The sequence below is a fragment of the Amia ocellicauda genome, chromosome 22, assembly GCF_036373705.1.
Source record: "Amia ocellicauda isolate fAmiCal2 chromosome 22, fAmiCal2.hap1, whole genome shotgun sequence".
In the NCBI taxonomy this organism is placed as follows: domain Eukaryota; kingdom Metazoa; phylum Chordata; class Actinopteri; order Amiiformes; family Amiidae; genus Amia; species Amia ocellicauda.
This window is the reverse complement of record NC_089871.1, coordinates 20,712,443-20,735,144: the sequence shown is the minus strand read 5'-3', so window position 1 is coordinate 20,735,144 and position 22,702 is coordinate 20,712,443. Positions and strand designations below refer to the sequence as shown.

The 22,702-nt window shown below is 40.5% G+C and overlaps 1 protein-coding gene across 1 annotated transcript; it reads right to left on the bottom strand.

The window, feature by feature from the left end:
- Positions 1 to 312: 312 nt before the first annotated feature.
- On the bottom strand, positions 313 to 15,929 carry LOC136718573 (uncharacterized; the record flags this gene model as incomplete). Its single annotated transcript, XM_066696333.1, has 5 exons — positions 15,863 to 15,929; positions 8,496 to 8,787; positions 8,045 to 8,237; positions 1,281 to 1,401; positions 313 to 1,085 (listed from the first exon to the last, which is right to left on the bottom strand). Coding segments are annotated over exons 1-5 (1,446 nt in total), but the record flags the coding sequence as incomplete, so codon positions are not given.
- Positions 15,930 to 22,702: the final 6,773 nt, after the last annotated feature.

The window sequence follows — 22,702 nt, the reverse complement described above, 5'->3', positions numbered from 1 at the left end:
TGGCAGACGCCATTATCCAGGGTGACTTACAACATAAGTGCAAAAATACAGAGTAGTACAAGGCATCAATCATTACAAATTCAACTTAGCTAAAACATAGCAATTCAAAATAATACATTTTACAAATTCCAATTACAATTTACACAAGTACAGTAAGAGACTTCCTACATCCTGGACGGTGAAAGCTAAGTGCTATCAAGTTGTAGGGTTACAGACTAGGGCTATGGGAAAGGGAGCAAGGAGGAAAACAATCAAGAACGCGAGGAGCATAATAAGCTGAAGTGCTATCTAGCAGGGATAGAGGAAGTGCTGTCGGAAGAGATGCGTCTTGAGTAAGCGCCGGAATGAGGTCAAGGACTCTGCTGTTTTGACTTCGGTGGGCAGGTCGTTCCACCACTTAGGGGCCAGGGATGAGAAGGAGCGGGCTCTGGAGGAAGGAGAGTGGAGAGGAGGCAGAGTTAGCCTTCTGGCACTGGAGGAGCGCAGTGGTCTGGAGGGGATGTATGGAGAGACGAGTGACTGAAGGTAGCTTGGTGCAGTGTGGTCAAGACAGCAGTAGGTGAGGGTCAAAGTCTTGAAATGAATGCATGCCGCTATCGGGAGCCAGTGGAGGGAGCGGAGCAGTGGAGTAGTGTGTGCGAATCGTGGCAGAGAGAATACCAGACGAGCTGCAGAGTTCTGGATGAGCTGGAGTGGGCGGGTAGTGGATGCAGGCAGGCCGGCCAGGAGGGAGTTGCAGTAGTCCAGGCGGGAGAGGACCAGTGACTGGATGAGTAGCTGAGTTGAGTAGTCGGCGAGGAAAGGACGGATCAAGCGTATGTTGCTCAGGAAGAATCTGCAGGTGCGCATCAGCATGATGATGTGCTGGGAGAAGGAGACCGCAGGATCAAGGGTGACTCCTAGATTTTTTGCGGAAGAAGAAGGAGAGAGTGTGGTGGATTCCAAGGGGATCGAGATGGGGAGGTCAGCAGAAGGTGAGGAAGAGTGGGGGAAAAAGAGGAGATCTGATTTGGAGAGGTTGAGCTTGAGGTGGTGCGAGTGCATCCAAGCAGAAATGGCAGACAAGCAGGAAGAGATGCGTGAGGGGATGAGAGGGTCAGAAGAGGGAAAAGACAGAAAGATCTGGGCATCATCAGCGTAGAAGTGGTAGGAGAAGCCATGGGAAGCGATGAGGGGGCCCAGGGAGCGAGTGTAGAGAGAGAACAGGAGCGGGCCCAGGACGGAACCTTGGGGAACACCTGTGATGAGAGGTTGGGGGGTGGATGAGGAGCCTCGCCATGTCACTTGGTAGGACCGGTCGGTGAGGTAGGAGGAGAACCAGATGAGAGCAGTCCTAGAGATCCCAAGGTCAGCGAGGCAGGAGAGGAGGATGGAGTGATCAACAGTGTCAAATGCTGCAGAGAGGTCAAGGAGGATGAGGACTGAGGAGAGGGAGGCTGCCCGAGCGCGGCTGAGGGAGTCAGTGACAGCCAGGAGAGCCTTTTCAGTGGAGTGAGCTGTGCGGAAGCTGGATTGCAGAGGATCAAGGAGTGAGTGTTGGGACAGAAAGTCCGAGAGCTGACGGTGGACCGCCCGCTTGAGAGTCTTGGAGAGGAAGGGAAGTAGGGAGACAGGGCGGTAGTTCTAAGGAGAGGTGGCATCAAGGGTTGGTTTCTTGAGGAGTGGGATGACAGCAGCTTGTTTAAATGCAGAGGGGAAACAGCCAGAGAGGAGGGAGGAGTTGAGGAGGGAGGAGATGAAGGGGAGAAGATCAGGAGCGGTTGCTTGGAAGAGACGAGAAGGGAGAGGGTCCAGGTCGCATGTTGTGGGTTTGTGACGTAGGAGGAGAGCAGAAACTTCAGCATCTGAGAGAGGTGAGAATGAAGAAAAGGAAGCTAGGTTGGTGGGAGGTTTCGGTGTGATGGGAGATGAGGGTGGAGTACTGAAGAGCCTGCGGATGTCTGCAATCTTGGAGGAGAAGAAGGAGGCGAAATCATCAGCAGTGAGAGATGAGGGAGGAGGAGGAGGAAGGGGGGCAAGGAGGGAGGAGAAGGTGGAGAAGAATTTGTGAGGGTTGTTGATAGTGGATTCGAAGAGAGATAGGAAGTAAGACTTCTTGGCTGAGGTGAGAGAGGACGAGAATGTGGACAGTAGGGAGCGGTAGAGTTCGAGGGTGGCTGGGAGTTTGGTCCTTTTCCACTTTTGTTCTGCGGCACGCAGACTAGTTTGGGTTGCATGGAGAACAGCAGAGAGCGAAGGCTGAGGAGGGGAGGGACGGGCAGGACGAGACGTGAGAGGACAGGAGGGAGGAGGTGAGGGAGGAGAACAAAGAGGAGGTAGCACAGTTGACAGATAGATTTGAAAAACAATCAATGGAAGGCAAGAGAGTGAGGGCAGTGGAGGCAAGGGTGGAGGGGGAGACAGAGTGGAGATTTCGGCGGAAGGTGACAGAGGGAGTGGGTGGAGAGGGGAGGGAGGGAAGGGAAAGGGAGAAGGAAATGAAGTGGTGGTCCGAGATGTCCATGGGTGTCACGGAGAGTGTCGAAGGGGAGCAGCCTCTTGCGAAGATGAGGTCTAGCTGGCGGCCAGCCCTGTGTGGGGGGAGATGGGGAGAGAGAGAAGTTAAAGGAGTGAACATTTGTAATATTAGTAACAAAACATCAAATTATTTTAAATAAATATCTAATATAATCCATTCATGCAATAATATTAAGTTAATACACTTAATACGATCTAAGCACAAACCTATGTGTGTATGTATATTTATATAATTTACACATTACAATAACTTGGGTGTGCAGTCTGAAGATCTTAATGGTCTCGGTTGTATTGACAGTAAGAAGTTTGAACAGCCTTCAGTACAACTAACTAGTAGCATTCTTACAGACATAGAGAATGAAAACACAATTTTAATCATTTGTCCCCTGACAGTAAGTACATGAAACTAAAACATACTTATTAAACTTAAGAAATACAGTATGTAATTTACATTTAAATGAGCATAACTGTCTTTGTTAGTTAGATAACTCTCCAAGGTCAAACAAAAGCCTTATAGTAGTTTGCTTACTTACAAAAATAAAGAATGAACCCCATGATCTTAAAAATACTAAAGTAACTTTAGACATATTACATATGTATAGATAATTTAGTATATGTCTATTAAACAGTAGATTTATACTTTTTCTAGGTAAATAATCTCCAGTCTCAGCATCTCTGGGAGTGAGACCTACCTAGCAGCACACATACACAGAATACAGACAGAGGCCAGAAGGAGCAGCAACCATAGAGACAACAGCGGAAGATAAGTGCAGAGGGACACCGTCACACTTGAGTCACACCGGATCATGTGTAAATCAAGCAGGTCTTTAGTGAGATATGGTTAACCCAAAACAGTCAGGCACAGAAAAGAGATATGGTCTAGAAATAGAGAAAACCGATAAATAAATACATAAATGAATAAATGAATAAATCAATAAATAAATAAATAACCATAATAACAGGGGGAGTTATAAAGACCAAACCCACACAGTCGATTAATTTGAACGTTTTATTAAGAATTTACTTCACCAAAACAGTTTACACAGTCATTCCACAAGACAAGATTCATGAGGTCCTGACACGATGACAGCGACAGTGGAGGGGCTTCAGAAGCAGCATGTCCTGCTCTCAGCACCGCGGTGTGGGGTTTGCAGGGAGCTGTAGGGTTCTATCAAGCAACACAAAACTAGCCCCCCTAATGACTGAAATTTTATCTCCAGAAATCCTGTAGAAAACCAGCGGTCAGGCATTTCCACCCTGTCTGAGTAACGTCATTCAGTAACATCTCTAAATGATATTCTGTATAAATTCTATGAAGTTCTTATTAAGGTGTCTGACTTTAAGTCTTCCTTTTTATGGTTTTACACAATTTTTGCAAATAAGTGAGAAACACTTCTGATTTTCCATTTCTTCAAAAGACCCATTTTGAACCTTCAAGAGTTAAAAATGTCCTTGTTAATCATGCGCAGTAAACAGAAACAGGGGTGATATTGTACAGATATGTGAGTAATGTACAATTGTGTTGAAACGTGCACAGTGCACTGAAATACATGACATTATATCGATGTGATAGATTTGACTATTTTGCTACAAATGTTGAAATTTGGGAAATGCTTTATTATTATTATTGAAGAACCCAGTCTTGATGCATAGATGATAAATATATTTATTTAAAATGCCAGGCCTGGAAGGATCCCGACATGGAAGCACTCTACCTCAGCAGAGACTTATTGAACAGCAGAAGTGGACAGCCTTTTATACATTGCAAGACATGGGTCTGTGGCCAGGGTCTGTCATTGGTTTGCCAAAGTGTTGTCTTGAGATCAGGTTTCTGAATGTTTGTGGTGGTCTTCCTGAGGAGGGGGGTCATTATGGAAGCAGATGTCTTCCTGATATGGTATACAAACTGCCCAATCTCACAGTTTTCTTTTAACAATGAACAATGAGGTAATCAATTACTATAATGTAGCATCTTCAGCCTTGAGAGAAGAACAGGAAACCCCTAACAAACACTAAACAAACTGATATCTGTGGGCTATTGATCTGTTTGGGTGTTCCTCTTATCATAATGAACAGAAGTCAAAGTGGAGAGGAGAATGTCCAGAGGATATGCCCTGAACAACTGCCTGTTGCTAGCTTGACAAACCTACTTTGCTCAGTCTGCATATAATTATTATTTCTAATATAAAACATAATACAGTTTATATAAGACATTAATAACGGCTCTACAATTATTATTATTATTATTATTATTATTATTATTATTATTATTATTATTATTATTATTATTATTATTATTATTATTATTTCTTGGCAGTCACCCTTATCCAGGGCAACTTACAACATCAGTGCAATATAAAATGTATTTTCTATATCCAAGTCACTTCTAGTTGTAACAAAACATACATAGCAAACAGAAATAGGGTATACATTATGTTCAAAATACATTGTGGGCTTATTGCATATATCAGTCATTTTATTACTCATAGGTCTCCTCAAGAAGAGTTTAAGTGGCTCTGTATGGGTTGGGGTTCTGAGCTCAGGCATCTCCAGAAGCCTCTTAATGCCCTTCTCTGCTTCAGCCATTTGATCTACCTTTTTAACTGTATGCAGTCTGTTTTTTTTTTAACAAATAGTGAAGGTGCTGACAGATACAGCATTACCCTGAACAAATCTTTTAAATCAACCGCTAGGACCTAACAGCATATAGCTTAATCATCTAGGGTTAAAAAAAGGCATCGCAGATTCTCATTTACCCGGCTGATAGTTTACTGATTATCTTTGAAATGTGAGCAGAAACAGGACCAGTGCAGTTCAGATTAATTTTCTATACGGGGGGGCTGATGTAGCATAGTTTTCCTTTCTTTCCATCTTGTGTATGTTATTAACAATAAAATAAGCAGTTCATAAAATTCATCTCTGATTCTTATTTTGTACAAAAAAATGTTCTTACTGGCTTGTGTCTCTCTCTGCTAAATCTGACTTTCTCTTTACTGTACAACTCGTACCCCAAATAACGTTCAAAATAATTCAAAAGACAGAAGTTATGGACATCAAACTGTTTTCAGTTCAACATGTACCTGTATAAAAATTAAATAAGTACTGTTTTAATTACCTCCTAGACTTCTTAACATTCTGAGTCATTTAAGTTTTGCTATAAAGGTCTGATCTGACCACGCTGGGGAGAATTTGGGGGAGGAGAGTCCAGCAATTTTTTTTTTTATAAAAAAGTCAGGCCTCTGCCGAGACCAGCCTGTCGAGACCAAAAGGTTAAAAGCTGCGAGGAATCCGGCCCCCGTACATTCACAGCCGCTCTCTTATCTTAGCTCCATGCCACAGATCCTTCAGAGTAGACCGGAAAGTACAATGTAACATTAAAACAGTAAAAATGTAGGTTGTCTGTCTAGTTAGTTAGACAACAACTGTTAAGGCTGTACAGAAACACGTGAGAACTGCAAGCACTTGATGTTTTTATTTTTGTTTTATAAAGTATCATTTCTATACAGGATCAGTAAACTAAAGGAAAATAAAATAAAATGTTTGTGCTTTAAAAGATTAATTCTCACTTTACCTTTGTATTGATTTTTGATACATATTAATTAAAGAATACCTAAACTGACCACCCACCACCACCTGCTCAGAAAGAAAGGTTTCTGTGAGCACGCTAAAGACAAATTAAACTTTCCAAATAGTGACATTAAAAATAAACTAACTTGAAAGTGTAAAGATTGCATCTAAGAGGGGGTTAAAATTAAATGACTATGAGATTTAACAGATTAGTAATTGTAAGAATAAGTAGCATCTTAATGGTTACCTTGAATTAAGGGCAACATAATTAATGAACGGGCATGGCTATTAAGCCTGGTTGAACATTATTCAAAACACATCACTAGTGATCCTCTGGAGGGTTACACAAATTGGGGGACATGATTTCTCAGGCTTTAAGAAGACTGAACCATCGTCACACATTCCACAGCATAGGACACTTACTCTAATACATCATCTATCTGCATTACCCCTGAAATTAAAAGTACAGCCTCAACGACATCAGTTTTTCTGGTCTCTCAAGAAGTATGGTGGCATATGTATTGCTTTTTAACAACATGTTTAATTAAAATTTAATGATTTGTTTTATACTGGTGGGCATATAGGTATTTTGGGCCCGATGTAAAAGCAATTTTTTAAGAGCGATTTGACTTACCAGTAAAATACGTGCTAAAGACAAAGGTTCATTTTAACAAAGATCAAGATTTTTTTTATTTTGTATTATTCAACCTTAATCAAATGCATTATTATAAATCACAATGCTGAATACAAACAGGGAGCCTATAACAAATGCTCAGGGGGAATCTGCTTTAGATTTGTATGTCATTTCAAATAACTAGACTGAATACCTCAAAGACATCAGACGGGTATACATCAGAAATAACTGTTTACAAAGACTTTCCGTCTTTATGACATTAGTCGACTGAAAAAGGTTTTCAAAGTAAGATAAAAGAAACAAATGTGTAACTTTAAATAAAAAAAGAACAACATTTTACTAATTTGTGTCAATAAAGAAAACTAAATTGAGGCCCTAAAACAGAAACCTAATAAATGCTTTCATGTCATTCAAATAAGAAAACTGAATAGCGGGTGACCACAGCCCGGGTGGAAGGGATCTAACTGTGTCTGTGTGTTAAAGAGTCATGAAACATGATTGTGAAAACTCTGTCTCATTACATAAGCTGGAATTACTATTTATTTATGTTTTCTTTACAGTTTTCTTTCTGGTTGAGCAGCCTGAAAAGAACTGCACATTCATATCAGATCAGGGGTTTGATTTGAGAGAGCTCTGAACACATCGGTTCACAGGCTAGGGTAATGAACATCAGTCACAGGCTAGGGGCCCCCAGACCGGGGGTGTAGCTGCTTATCAAAATCCCTGCAGGGGCAGAGCAGGGTGCCTCTAAGAGCACCTCTGGTTTGTTGCACAGGCCGAGGCCCTAGGTAGTAGGGGTGACTTTTTGTTTAGTTGTAATATTGACTATATACGTAATTTTAATTTATGGATGTTGAGTGTAACGATATTTTAAAAGACAAATAGTTATAGTAGAGGAAAGTCAGACAGTAGAATTAAATGTAACATTTAGAATTGCCCTATAGGCGGTATGTAAGAAATGGATTATTATGGAATGACATTTGAGTCAATGTTAAATAAATAAATAAATAAATAAATAAGGCTATGAAATAAATAAATAAATAAATAAATAAATATGGCTATGAAATAAGTCCTGTAATAAATAAATGAGACAATAAATATATAAATATATAAATAAATATAAATATCAATATATGAATGAGTCAATATATAAACAAATAGTATTTTTTTTAATTATGTTTTTCATAATGCCACATTTCTGTATTTCTGCATACAGGGCCAGGAAATGTTTAAAGTTGAAGGGGTTTTGTGTAATGTCACCACTGAATGCTGCGTTATCCACAAAACCAATTACTATTATTTTAGGAAATTGGCCCAGAAACACACCCGGCTTCCTCTGGCCAGACTGAACACTTTAATCTGAACCCGATCTACAGGGTATTTTGCATTAGCCACCTGCAGCGCATCGGCGTGACCCAGCCTGACAGCGAGGGCCACCTGAACCCTCTTCACAAACAGAGCTGCTGAGAGAACCAACAGTTTGAAATCCTCAGCGTTGCTCATGAGACAGAACGTTTCTCTGTTACGGGTGAGTTTAATTTTTATATCAACACCGTTCAGCATTAATTTGTCTTGAAAAAACATGTCTGCACCCAACAATTCTAGTTTTTGGCTTCCTGCTGTATAGGCAGCTCTATTTCTGAACCCCAGGTTTGCCCCATTTATTGCGGTTACTTTATGCTGATCGGCTGTGTCCTTGACAAAAAGGCCTGCAGAGTATTGTGTGTTCAAAGTGCTTTCACTGTAGTTGAGAATGGATTCTATAATAGCTCTATACGGATAACAGTTGTTGCTCTGGCTAATAAGTCTGTCCCCGATTGTGATGTCGACTTGACTGAAAAGGGAGGCCACGGGGTAATTTACCAGGCCCACCCAATCATCCTGGGCCAGATCGGTGCCATCGTGCTTAGTAATTTTACAAGTCAGATAGATCACAGTGTTGTTCAGATCTAGATAGTCTTCGCCGTTTCCAGTGATGTAGAATTCCAGTGGGGCGTTGTCAGAGAGCACTGTGAGGGGGGGCACCTCCACATAGAAAATTTTCTTGATACTGGTCAGTGTGGGGCCAGCTGAAAAAGATCCAGTTCAGATTTGGTGCACTCCCCAGAGCTACAGTGAACGAAAGCCATGTTTAAAATATATCCCTGCGATGTTGTTGCCTGGAGCTCCTCTTCTTACCGGCCCCTCTTATGATTGTGTTTCTTCCGTACGGCCCTTCTTTAAACAGGGGCCGGGGGTCCCAGTGGTGGTTCTTTTCCTTTTAATGCCTCTCCTGATATACATTAGTCCCGAGCCCTCCTGTTTCGGAGCATTTATTCTACTGGCCACCGCACTTGTAACCTGCCCGACCACATCTTTAGCTATTTTGTGGCAGCCGATCTAACATGTGGTTTGACAATTTCTAATCCGCGCCTCAGAAAAGGCATAGCTTTTCTGAATAATGCTCTAAATATACCAGCTACCCCCGCACCGTATTGTACCGGCATCCCGGCGAGGCATCCAGGGAGGCCGTTACCCGCCTGATACTTGTAGTAGTTCCTATACATGTGCGGGTCTCCATAGTTTTTAACAATCACCATGATTTTAAAAGTGGTTTTATCTAACACGTCGGAAATGCAACTTCACTATCACCTTGCCGTATGCGAGTGTGACATGTTTGTTCTGATCAGTCTTTATTTCAATGCTGATGGTGTCGAATTGATCCATGCTCAGGGGGACATAGTGAGGCTTATCATATAACAGCATAACAAACTTGCCTTCTTCCCCTTTTTTAGGTACACAGTGCAGAAGTGGGACATAAGTGTCACCCACTAATTGGTGTTCAATTATATTGGTATAAACATACATGTGGTTAAAACCCACAGTAATATCTGCAGGATGGGGCGATTTCTTTCCCCCCTTCTCGGGAATGAACCCCAAGACGTGTGCTAGCTGGCCCCTGGTAAAATACAATATAGTCGAATCCCCGAAAATGCACACACTTCTACTAATATAGTTGTATTGGAAGTATACCTTGGGCGATGTGGGGACAGCCTTGACAGCATTATTCATGGCTGTTAACAATACATCAATGTTTTTATAGTAGCCTTGTGATATTTCATAATACCAGTTTGTGTCAGTTGTCTCAGAATGCAATTCGAAGCTCTGTTTCCTGTCAAACGTATTGACAGTTATGGGGTAGTGCATCTCCACCATCCCTACCTCCCATTTACCTGATAGATTGATGGATTTGGCTAGATGATCAGTAAAGTTGGAGCTCTTATTATTAGGAAATAGATCCTGTGAGGCGTTGCTGGTTAAAGTCAGGTCAAATCCGTTTTCACAATTTTTTTGAGCCTCTCACTACCCCCGTGCTATGTCTTTCACCTCTGAAGCTTTGATCCAACTATTAAATTTAACCCCCCACCCCAGCCATTTGACTAAAACTTGTTTATTTCTGCCACAACCTCTCGAGTCTAAAATTTTTTGTATACTCTGTCAACATTCTGGATATATTTTGTAACTCTTCTGTGTAAAACTGACCATTTATCTCATCACCAGCATAATCATTTAGTTTGTAAATGGGTCTTAATCCAGGCACACATTCTTTGACTATGAAAATCTCATCAGTGAATGTCTGCTCATACCCCTTTTCAAATTTCCCTTTTATCCTTGATACTCTCACATGATCACCTTGTTTAAACTTTAATGTTGAAGGTTTGCTTTTTAAAAATTACCCATACACTGTCCTCCATACCCTCAGGGCATTGTCAGGGGTGACATCTACTGCACGTTCCTTGACAGTTCTATGGAATGTGTGATTGTAACTGCGCACCAGGTCTGGTAAGACATCCACAGATGAGAGTGGAGTTCCGGTTCAAAGGTACATAGGGAGGGTCAAAGGGTAACCGAGGGGGTGCCGGGAAGGAGAGAGGAGTTCCGGTTCAAAGGTACATAGGGAGAGCGGGACTTCCGGCTGTCAAAATAAGTGATGCCGCCATCTAGACTACTAACCCCTGACCCCCGGAAGTAACTAAACCCCAAAGTTACATAAACACAACAGGAAGAACACAAACACATACCCCACATGACCCCCCGAGTCCCAGATCGCTACAATACTGATCCAAAACTATGACAAATGTAATGATTTGTGGTGTGTTTTCAGAGTTGCACCAACTATTTTTCTTGCTAAGGCATCAGGTTTAGCTCCATTATTGAGACAGTATTTTCAAAAGCAAAAGGCACCCAGCGCTTTTCCTCCAATAATGTCATTCACCTTTTCTTTATTGATGCTGTTCTCCTCAGTGTGTTGTAACAGTGTTGGGAACATGTAGTAGCTGAGACGATTACTTTTCAGTCACGCATGCCACATTTCAAACAACTTCTGGAATGCTTAGATGTGTTCCCAGTGTCAGAATAAATCACTGCCTCTTCCTTGTAACTTCAAATTAAGTTCGTTCAAAATTGAGAAAATGTCAGAGATATAGTGATGGAAAAAAGTATTTGATTCCCTGCTGATTTTGTATGTTTGCCAACTGACAAATAAATGATCAGTCTATAATTTTAATGGTAGGTGTATTTTAACAGTGAGAGACAGAATAACAACAAAAAAATCCAGAAAAACGCATTTCAAAAAAGTTATAAATTGATTTGCATGTTAAAACCCGTTTGGACCACCACTAGTTGGAACTCAACCCGCCCTCGATCCTGTATCCAAGATACGGGAGCAGTACCTCCGCCTATGCCAGATTACCACCAAGTTCTTTTGGGTCACCACTCCCGAGTCTACGTTCGACCCCTTCAAATCCCGGACGGTATCCGCCGATGGGTGGAGATCTACTGAACCATCAACCCTATAGACCCGCATCGATAGACGAACGCCAGGATATAATCCCAGAAGTGGTGCGTGAGTTGTTATTGGGTATCCTAGAAAATCAAAAAATGGTTATACATGCACAAAGCCTGGCTATAGAGGGTCAAAACATTATTATTAATACAGTTAATAATGCCATAGATCGAAATTAATATTTTATTAGTGGTAAAACGACTTGAAAGTGTGGGATGTGGTGTTGTGTAAAATAAATAAATGAATGAATAAACAAAAATGTCTGGACATGGTAAAAGAGCTCACGATCCGAATGATTATGATGAGAATGGACCCATTCATGTCGAGAACTCTGCTAGCAATCCAATAAACCAAGAACTATTGCAAATGGTAAATGATTTAAATAACAGACCCTTACCCCCGATAGAGTTAAACACCATGCCCCTCCTGATTTGGTCGAATTGCCGCTGAAATATGCCCGACCTGTTGCAAATTGTTAATGATATAAATAACCTACCCCAGCCAATGTCTCCTATAGAGCCCCGGCCCCCAATACACCCTGATTTACTTGAAATGGTTGATGCTTTGAATGCGATACCCTGTCCAAATTCTGTCCCTGTTACAAATGATTTGTCCCCATTAGAACACCGGGGTTCTGCTGAAGCAGCCGGCGCTATAGAGCAGGATCTTGACATTAACCGGTTTGATATCTTTGAAGGTCTTTTACACGCTTAAAATTAGACTTGTCAAAATGGTGGCTTTGCGGGTTGTGGGGGTGATGTGGAGGGTTGTGATACTGATAAGGTGGTAGATGGCAGGCTCAGTGAGAACATGGGTAGTGAGGGTTTTGGGCAAACTGTTGACAATCCTAAGAGGGTCGTTGATTCAGTGATTATAGATAGACCGGCATATAACAATTTTGAAATTATGCAGCGTTTTAATTTTGCAGAACTTTTCAATTGCGATAATTATGTTGAAATATTCGTCAACATACACGATGCCTTGCAAAGCATGATTGAGCGGGTGGCTGATAGGGTTAGACTTCGAGATGTTGTCCTGTTAGAACTGAGGGTTGATGATTTGTTTAGCAACCCATCCAACTTAGATGTTGAGGAATTTTTGACTAAAATTGAAGCCTTGTTGCAGAGTAACGCTTCCATCTTAGCCGATGAAAGTTTGACCCTGGTTCTAAATGTGGTGCGTGACCCTGAGGGAGGGGCTCGTAGAAGACAGTTGTCAAAATGTTTGAAGAATGACATAATCCGGAATAAGATCAGACAGTTAGTGGTGAGCTCCAATGGGGACAACAAAATCTGTTTTGCGTACAGTTTAATAAAACTGCTCAAGCCCGACATCCCAGAACCCCAAGCTCTGCAACAGGCCTTAATGTTTCATCAGAGTGTCGGATTGACCGACCAACAGATGGTTGCCTTTTCAGACATCTTCAAGTTTGAGGAGAAATTGTCTTTTAAAATTGTGGTGTGTTACCGGTGTGCGATAAATGACGTGTTTGTGAAATTTCAGACGCATTCTGACCCCCACGAACAGATGCTGTTTCTCTTCCTTAATGATAGTCATTACTTTGGAATAAAAAGTTTGATGGCTTTCTTGTGTTGTTCGTACGTTTGTCTCTTCTGTTATGCGGCGTTCAACGATAAGCTTAAACACCGATGCGCCGATTACTGCAATGTTTGTTTCAGCCCCCAGTGTCGTAAGGGGTTGTCCCCCACTATCCGCTGTAAAGATTGTTTAAGGATTTGTCAGGGAAATTGAGCGCTTTGCCTAAAGCTCTGGGTTTCACGTCTCAGAAGAAAGGTTGGTTCTGTAATTTTTTCAACACTCAGGCCACTCAAAATTATTGGGGACCCTATCCGCCCGCCTATTATTATGGGGTTGACACTATGATGTCTCATGAATGGGTAGATTTCTTTAAATGGTACAATGCTGTTAAGGGGGGTGTTTTTGACTTCAGAGAGGAGTGTATAGTACCACGTTACAACGATATCTCCGTCTGGTTCGGCGGGGGAAAAAGATTACAACAACTTTAAACATGGCCTCTCAAGAAAACAGGGTTGTGGATGAGGGGGCTGTGGCTGATAAGGGTTTTGATGCTCAGCCCTCTGTGATTGCGGATACCGAGCCTGTTGAGGGTTTTTCCTCCTCACCAGAGGTCGATGTTGTAACCGATGTTTTGAGAAACATGCCTTCCAGAAGCAAAAGAAATGCTGAATATATCCTGCACAAAATGGTTCAGAAACCGCGGGTCGGGTCGGCTAAAACCCCAACTGCTCATTACTTACCCAGTGTTAAGCGAAGGATCTCAGGATCTAGCACATGTTGGTTTGCTTATTAATAGCCTGTTATTATTGTTTGTAAAACAGTGAATGAAGACAGACAACCGATTGTAATTATTTATTTTATCTTTTATTTTTCGAATGTTGTACAAATGTGTTCTTTATAACATGCACCGTGTCTTGTATAATAAGTGTGTTAAATAAATGATTTGCTTCAAAGACTGATTCCTGTTTTTCTCCTTAACATGCGTGACATCTTTTAAAATCCTCACAAGAGCAGCCAGTCTGTATACAAGGGTTGTTAGCACCGTACGTAACAGGTATATAAGGGTCTGTATACATTGTCCTGACAAACTCTGTCACTTTTTCATCATTCTGTTCTAAATCATCGCTGTACAGAGTCATAATGTCTGGATATGTTCGGCCTTTAGCTCTATGATATAAGAAAAACACACAATGTTGACCACAAGTGGTGGTCTGCAGACTCTGTACTTGACACCCATTGTAAAGGGTTTCTTGACAGTTGTTGAGCAAAAAGTTATGGATACTCCAGGGGAAAGGTCTGAAATCTGGGGGGTGACCATAGGAATCAAAAAATTCACCACGTTGATCCTCCCTTAGATAAATAGCCAACCAGTGTTCTCCAGGCATATTTTTAGGGTGAGTATTGATTATGTACATTGCGGGTAAATTCTTGATCTTAAATTTAGGCAGCTGGTCACAAGCATAGACCCCTTGAAACAGTTTGCGGGTACATGATGTAGCCGTCATGAGGTTGTTGAGCTCTATGGTATTCATTTTAATAATAATCATACGGAACGTTTCTTCTCTGATTCACCTCAATAATGTTGTCAAACATTATCGAGCGTACATGATCATATTTACAGTGCGGAGTAGAGGCTGCTTAAAACGCATCTCCAGACGCATCCCGTTTTTACCAGTGAAAAATGTTGTCCACACTCTTTGTCGGGGGTCAGGTTGAATCCGTACAGCGTGTAGCCGCTGCAGTATTCCTGGCAATTGATCATCAGAGGTTGATCCTTGAGATGACGAACTGTAGCCAATACTAGACTGTAATATTCCGGAACAGCATTGTTGTTTTCGAAGTCCGGTTGAAAAGGTTTGGACGGCACCTGCACTCCGTCAACGTACAACGCTATAAATTCTGCGTTATAATGTTTCAAGTTAAAGGGGTTCTTGTTGTAAACCCCGGTAAAGGCATCATTATCCACTAAACCTATAATAACCTATAATTTTCTTGATTCATCACACGAGTCCCCGCGGGGATACTGTGGACCTTCATATAGACTCTTTCTATGGGGTACTTGGCGTTTGCCGTCATTAACGCCTGCACGTGTCCTAGTTTAACCGCTGGGGATACAGACACTTTTTTCACAAACAGCGAGGCCGATAATATATTCAGTTTATATTTTTCAGTATCGGAAGTCATCAGACAGAAAGCATTTTTGTTCCGGATCATTTAAATTTTAATGTCTACCCCGTTGAGCATGAGTTTTTCTTGAAAAAATATGAATACTCTATCTTTACCCACAATAATTTTTTGTAACTCAGCAGCGTAAAACGTCCATTCTATTTCCTCCCCGTCATAGTCTTTTAACCGGTACACGGGTGGGTCTCTAGCCAATTCATCGTAACATTTTTGTTCATAACCTTTGGCAAAAGGGTTGCGCAGCTTTGAAACTCTCACCACATCCCCGACATTGAACTTATAAGTTGTTTTTTCTGTCTTAATAAAGGGACCGTATACATTTTTATAGACCTTAAAAGAATTACTCTTGTTAACATCTATAGGCTTCATTTTAATACTGGTGTGATATCCTCAGTTGTAAGCTTCGATAAAATCCTGAACTTTATCAACATACTTGAACGTGTTGACAGCTGTAAAATATACGCGATTTCTTTTAAAGTTAATTCTGAGCGGTTTATGTAGGGTATTGGCGTCTTGTTCCGTTAGCCATTCTGAAACAACCTCATCCTTAGCCTTAACCCCGGCTTCAGTTAGTCCTCTTTGAAAACCTTTCTTACCAGCCAAACCACCGGCCTTGGCCGGGTTGTAGTACAGATCCTTCATCTGGGGAGCTTGCAGAGTCATTCTGTCAGATCACACGACACAGTGAGCAAAGTTTTTTTTTATTCCATTTCAGGCGAACAAACACCTCTTTTTAGACAATTGAGAAAAGTATAACATACACAACATTTTTTTCTACGGTCCAAACAAAAAGAAATCAGATGATTGGTTACTTGTTCTATATCGACAACAACATGTTTTTTTATCTTGTAGACACACACATCGGTTACATACACAAATAAAACAACAATATTTTAAAAGTAAACAAAGGTTTGTTAAACATGATCAATAAAAGTTCATACAGATGATGATGAAAAGAACTAACATCCTTCTGGTCGCCCTCGACCATCTCACTCCAGTTTTCGTACCCCCCAGTATCTGTTACGGCGGCCATTAACTTTTCCAGGTTTGAATGTTGGTCATCATCTATGGTTAAATCTGTAGAGAAAAGGCTCGCATTGGCTACTTTTTTGTAAAGCACATGGTGTAATAGAGCTCTCAGGCTATCCACCGAGCATTGATGACAGAGCCAGTTGCAGAAGCAGTCCAGAACATTTCCCATCTTCCAGGTACCTCAGTTCAGGTCAGCGTCTGAATCGGTGGCATAGAGATCAAATTCTTTGCAGGTCTCAGCTTTAACTTCTTTACGGAAGAAATACTCTTTTAGATTCCCGGCGGTTTTTCTACTCGGCTCATCCAGGTCATTGAACAGCTGATTAAGTTTCTCTTTTATATACAGCTCATTTTTCAACTCCATCAAAATCTCATCTATGATTTTCTGGACATGCCCGGGGGTGGCCTGCAGATGGGAGTAAGATAGCGCCTTAATTAGCACCGGCTTCAGCCACGGTTTGTCTTCTGTAAAACACATTGAAATAGTATCGGAAATAATAGGAATCTGGTTCAAACAGACAGCTGTGACTCAACTGGCTGGGGTGATTCACTTCACAGCCCTGACAGACTGATTTCAGGGTTCGGTCGATGAGAGCCTGCAGAATATACACCAGGGCGCTTTTAACAACTCTGCTTACATCGACCCGCATGCCGGGCATAAAGCCATCGTCTTCATCACGCCCATGGGGCGGTTCACTGCTCATTGGGCTGTGGGTTGTCTCTACAGCCGCTGGAACGCCCCCTTCCCGTGACGAGTCCGCGATAGACAGTGCAGCAAACGCAGAACCGTTCAGGATCTCTTAGAAGAGAGTGGCCCCTGCGGCTCCGGACCCACCACCAAACCCCGAGCATTCATTTTAAACTCAGACTTCACGTTATGCGTTTTGTGAGAGAGAGAGAGAGGGAGAGCGAGAGAGAGCTAAAATAAATTTAATTTTTTTTCCCCCTAAGCACTTTACTTAGAGGGCTAGAGTAATTTAATGAGTTCTAAAGATTAAGAATGTAAGAAAATAATGTGGATCCCATAGACTGTGCATCCCATAGACTAGCTTCGACGTCCATCGCAAAGCATCCTGTTTCGTCTTGCGGAATCGGGGGTTGAGGTCCCGGAGGGTGGCTGCAATCAGAGGTTTCAGGCATGTATACAAAATCGGGTGAATAGAACCAAGGTAGATCCCGGGACTGGAGAGGGGTGTAGAGCCTGTTGACATCCATAGCTTTCAGGTAAGACATTCTCTTTAAACATTGATCGGGGGGTGATGCGCTTTTTATACTGTCTCTTCACTACGTCACGATAGCCCACCCTCTTAGAAGAGAGTGGCCCCTGCAGCTCTGGACTCACCACCAAACCCTGAGCATTCATTTTAAACTCAGACTTCACGTTATGCGTTTCATGAGAGAGAGAGAGAGGGAGAGCGAGAGAGAGCTAAAATAAATTTTAAAAAACTTTCCCCCTAAGCACTTTACTTAGAGGGCTAGAGTAATTTAATGAGTTCTAAAGATTAAGAATGTAAGAAAATAATGTGGTATATTGTAAGGGACTGTTTAAATTGAACAAAACTTATGAACTTTTAAGACAGTTAGAAGGCATTTACTAGAAGGTGTTTAACTAAAAAAAGAATGAATTCACTACAAGATAGATAGATAGAGAGAGAGAGAGAGAGAGAGAGAGAGAGAGAGAGAGAGAGAGAGAGAGAGAGAGAGAGAGAACTATTACTGAAACAATGGAGATATTCTAACTTAATAGGGGGGGGGGGGGTCACAACCCACAGGACCTGAAACATTCACACTCTGAACATTCACACTCTCCGGGAAGAACAAAAGCCTGCAGAACTATAAAATAAAATAGCAATAATACTTGGATTAAAAAAAATGTTTGCGCATATATTTAGAGATATCTCAAAACATTAAATGTTTTCTGTACACCGACCAACAGTGACAGTATTAATTTTATGCAAAATGTAAATCCATTAAATACTATATTTTACTGATATTTCACCATGAAGCTCCTACAGCCGATCTGCCTGCATAACGTTTCCAGTTTCCTGTATCACTTCCTCCCAGGTTTCTCTTTTAAATCATTCTAACCAGTCAAAAGCTCTCAGTGCTTACGCCTTTCATACGTCAATTACCCAATCAGTGAAGAGATGCTCTGTCAGTACTGCTCTGGTGGCAGAACCCGTCTGATTCCTCTGATACTTGGCTTTAGGAGGCGGGACCTTAGTTTTGAAAGTTTAGTGCTCTTTTTAAGAATTTTTGCAAGCAGGCGGTGGGCTGCAACATCTTCATGGGGAAATATCAGTAAAATATACTGTGTAATATATCTGGGACTGTGGATGCCTGCGGTTGATTATGTCTGTGTGTGTGTGTGTGTGGGGGGTGTGTGGGGGGGGGGGAGGGTAGTTAGTGTTACTGTGATTATTACTGTTAGAAAACGGGGAATACTGATTTCTGGGTTCATAGGTCAGCCTTGCGCGGGAACAGGGGTGCCGTGATTGGGGCAGCCGTGCATGGGGGAGGGCATATATAGGGGCGCCCCGGTCCGCCGGCAGAATAGTGATGGGCATTCCGGCTCTTTTCAGAGAGCTCAGCACACCAAAAAGAGCCGGCTCTTTTTTTCATTGGTTGACGCTGCGTGTCTGAGCAGACAGTCAGAACGCATGCTTGAGAATTTAGGCCTATATTATTTTATTTATTTTTTCGTTCTTTGAATTAGTTAATTCTATTCATTGAAATCTTTTGAATATTCATATGTTCATTTTAAAATATTTTTATAAATAGATATAAATAAATAGCTCTTCTGATATGCGAGCCGGCTCCCAACCTTCACCTACAAGAGCCGGCTCTTAGAGCCGACTCGTTCGCGATCGACCCATCACTACGGCAGAAGAAGGACAGGACAGAAGTGATACAGACAGGTGTTGCTGCATTAAGAAGCTGTTGCTCTGAAAAATAAAGCCTTTGCAGGAAACATTACTTGGCCAGATTATTTGTTGTTTTGGTGGCAAATACACATAGCATACAGCAGATATCGCTACAATATTTACATGTATATATACAGCTCAGAAAAAAAAGAGACCACTCCAAGTTCAGAAATCAATGTTGTGGTCTCTTAATTTTTCCCATAGCTGTATATATGCGCTAACATTTAAAACATAATAATAATTGTATGCCCTTACAGCTCAGCATGAAGCAGCTATACCCACATATTTCAGTTTACTAGTTGGTTGACGCATAGTGTATGAATTTACTGTAATGATCTGCTCATGCAGTGTTCATTAGGAAATACTATGAATAAGTCATGACTTTCAAATCATTGGCTGTAAACATGAAGTGCATGTGATTAGCTTGTAAATAAGCATGATTCTTTACAAGAAAATGTAACTTGGCATAATGCCGATTATTGCAAGAAGAAATACATTTTAAAATTCAAAACTGTGATGAATCCATACATTTTGTTTGCTTTTATTCATATAGCCAGTCCCGATTTGTACACATGATTAACACCATTTGTTGCAAAGGAATTATACATGAATTAATGAGGAACATACTGGAGAAAAGACCCTTAATAACCATGAATCATAATGAATTCATACCCTCTTACTCACTCGCCAGTACTAAATGCCTTATCTATCCATCTGCCATGATCACAGCTCTGTTCCTGTGCTGCTGTTCTCTGCCTGGTCTCTTTTGCTGTTCCAGCCACCTCTAAAAGACAGGTGTGGGAAGCCTTTTTAAATGGATACTGGGCAACACTCAGCACTGGTTTTCTTCAACTCAGATCAAACACAAGAAAACCTGCAAGTAATAAATCAATAACCAAACATGTGCAAATAATTATAAAAACTAAACAAAAACAAGTATGAATAAAAGAAAAGGACACAAAGCAATCAATAATATTAACTAGATATACAATACAAAGTGAATTCAATCATAATAGTTAAAGGCTGAATTGGTTTCTGTGACATGATTCCAATATAACGTGTTTTTCATATACAGTCATCCCCCGACTTACATCATCTCGTCTTACATCTTTACGCACTTACGTCAGCAACATTGCACTGAGCATGGGATGAAGCCCCAGAGCTTCAGTCTGCATTCATCACTTTTATCAAAAGTACTCCTGAATTTTTATGATAATTTCAAATAGGGTCTCGACTTACGATGTAACTTCAGGGGATGAATGTACATTTGTTCTCCAATTCTCATGGAATTGGTGAGATCATTATATAATAATTTATAATGTTCTTTATATAACCTAGTAGCCCCCAGATGTATTAATTTCCTTGCTGAACTGCAACTAGAAGTTTATTTTAAAAGGACTAACTATTCTGTTTTATACAGAGACATAATAAAGTAATTAATTGTCTAAATAGTAATATTGTATGTATCAATAGCATATCTATCAAAAAGTTACATATATTTCTAAATATTTGATTCATACCATCACAATCTGTACCTTCTTCTGTAATTCTTATAATAGACTACTCCACCATGCAGAACCTCTCCAGCTCCTCCCAGTTGCATTTGTGAGCTTCTTTTTCAGTTCAGATCATGGTCAATCAAAAACCTATATTTTGTGCTTTCTTAACCATTGAGTCATAAACTTAACTTAAACATTTATGCATCAGATCATTATTGTGCTGGAAAGTCCATTTGCGACCAAGCTTGAATTTCTTTATAAAGGGTGTTGCGAGTTTCTGGGTAAAATATATTGCTGTAACAGTTTTTCTAACATAACCATAATATTAGTTAAAATTAATACATAACACTGTCTAATCAGGTATGATATTTGCACTAGTAGTAGTAGTAATAGTAGGAGCAGCAATATTACTATTATTAAGTAATTTAGCAGATTCCTTTACCCAAGGGGACCTACATAGCTTTTCAATAAGCTAATATACAATACTACATATACACATTAGAACATTTATTACTAAGATGTATAATGTGTTTAGATGTGTTTGTGTATTAGTTAACCCTAGTGACTTCATGCCTAGTTACTGAGGCTGCCTGCAAAGTTGTAGTAGTTATTAGAAAGAACAGGATCCAGGTAGAGTGATATGCTGTAGGAGTGTGGTAGCAAACTTTTTTCATTTAGTTAAATAGTGTTGAATAACTTTTTCACACAATATGCATCCCGGATTGTATTCTTGGAATGGTAGGCCAATGACAAATGGCTTTGAAAATTTTGGCTTTCGACATTGTACGGAGTGCTTAAAGTGAAAGATTTTGTTTTTCAGGCTGATTTATTAATTTATTTATGTAAAGGCACTTTTTCAAAGAATCGGTTTACCTACTTTCATACTGAAGTTATTAAAGGATTTAATTAAATTCCAAACTTCCTTTCTTTTTTTTAGGAAATTGAATCTCTGCCTTTTATCCACAGTCACATTCACAGCCATAGTTGCTCAACAATGGTTCATTTAGTTCAGTGCAGTGAAAGGGGCTGGGATGATGGGGCTTTAAAAAGAAGTGGGGTGCTTTTAAATGCTAATCCAGTTAGTGTTATGTTGATTTTTACTGCTTTATAAATATTTCAACATGTTCAGTGCAGTCAAAAATAAAGTTATAGATGCTACCTCACAATGTCTCAAGGAGTTTTCTTACCCATAAATAAGACAATGCACAATTTAATTTATTGTATCTTGTTATTATTGTTGCATTTATTTATACTGTATTTTTAACATCTATTTGTTATTGTGAATTGCTTACTGAAAGTGACTTTATAGGTTTGAACCTACTTAATATAATTGTGAAAGTAGTCCCCTGTAATAATTGGGATGAGCAGCCCAGGTTTAATTAAGTGGCAAGTTCAGCTCAAAACAAAACACGGCAGAAAGCTGATAAATAATATACAAATTTTATTTGCTGTCGCTGTAAACTGATCGAGTCTCCTATACACATAGGAAAGCAAATCCTATTTGCTCGTGAGCTCAAATCTGCCCCATGGTGGTTTTTACTCTTAACTCATCACAACACCCCAATATTTTCTATCCCCCTCCTTTATAGCTATATCAATCTATGTTAAGGAAAACCTAGTTGCTATTAACAACAAGGCAGTAAATAAATAACACAAATACACCTATTTAAACTGTATAATTGCAAACTGAATACATAAAACCAGCTTAATTATTCCCCATTAATGATGATTTAGATACAATTCTATTATATAAAGCACACATATCAATATGATACCCACCTCCCACATACGCAAAGTGGAGCATGGGTATTTAAACAGGAAAGTCCTCGCGTGAGATCTAAATCGCCCTCATATCAAAGGACACTGGAAGCCCTTCACTGCAACAAAATCATAAAGGAATAACAAAGAGGAAACATTAGCAGACAGAAGAAAATACACATACCGGTAAAGAAAGGCAAAAGCAAATAAAACAAATGCCCTA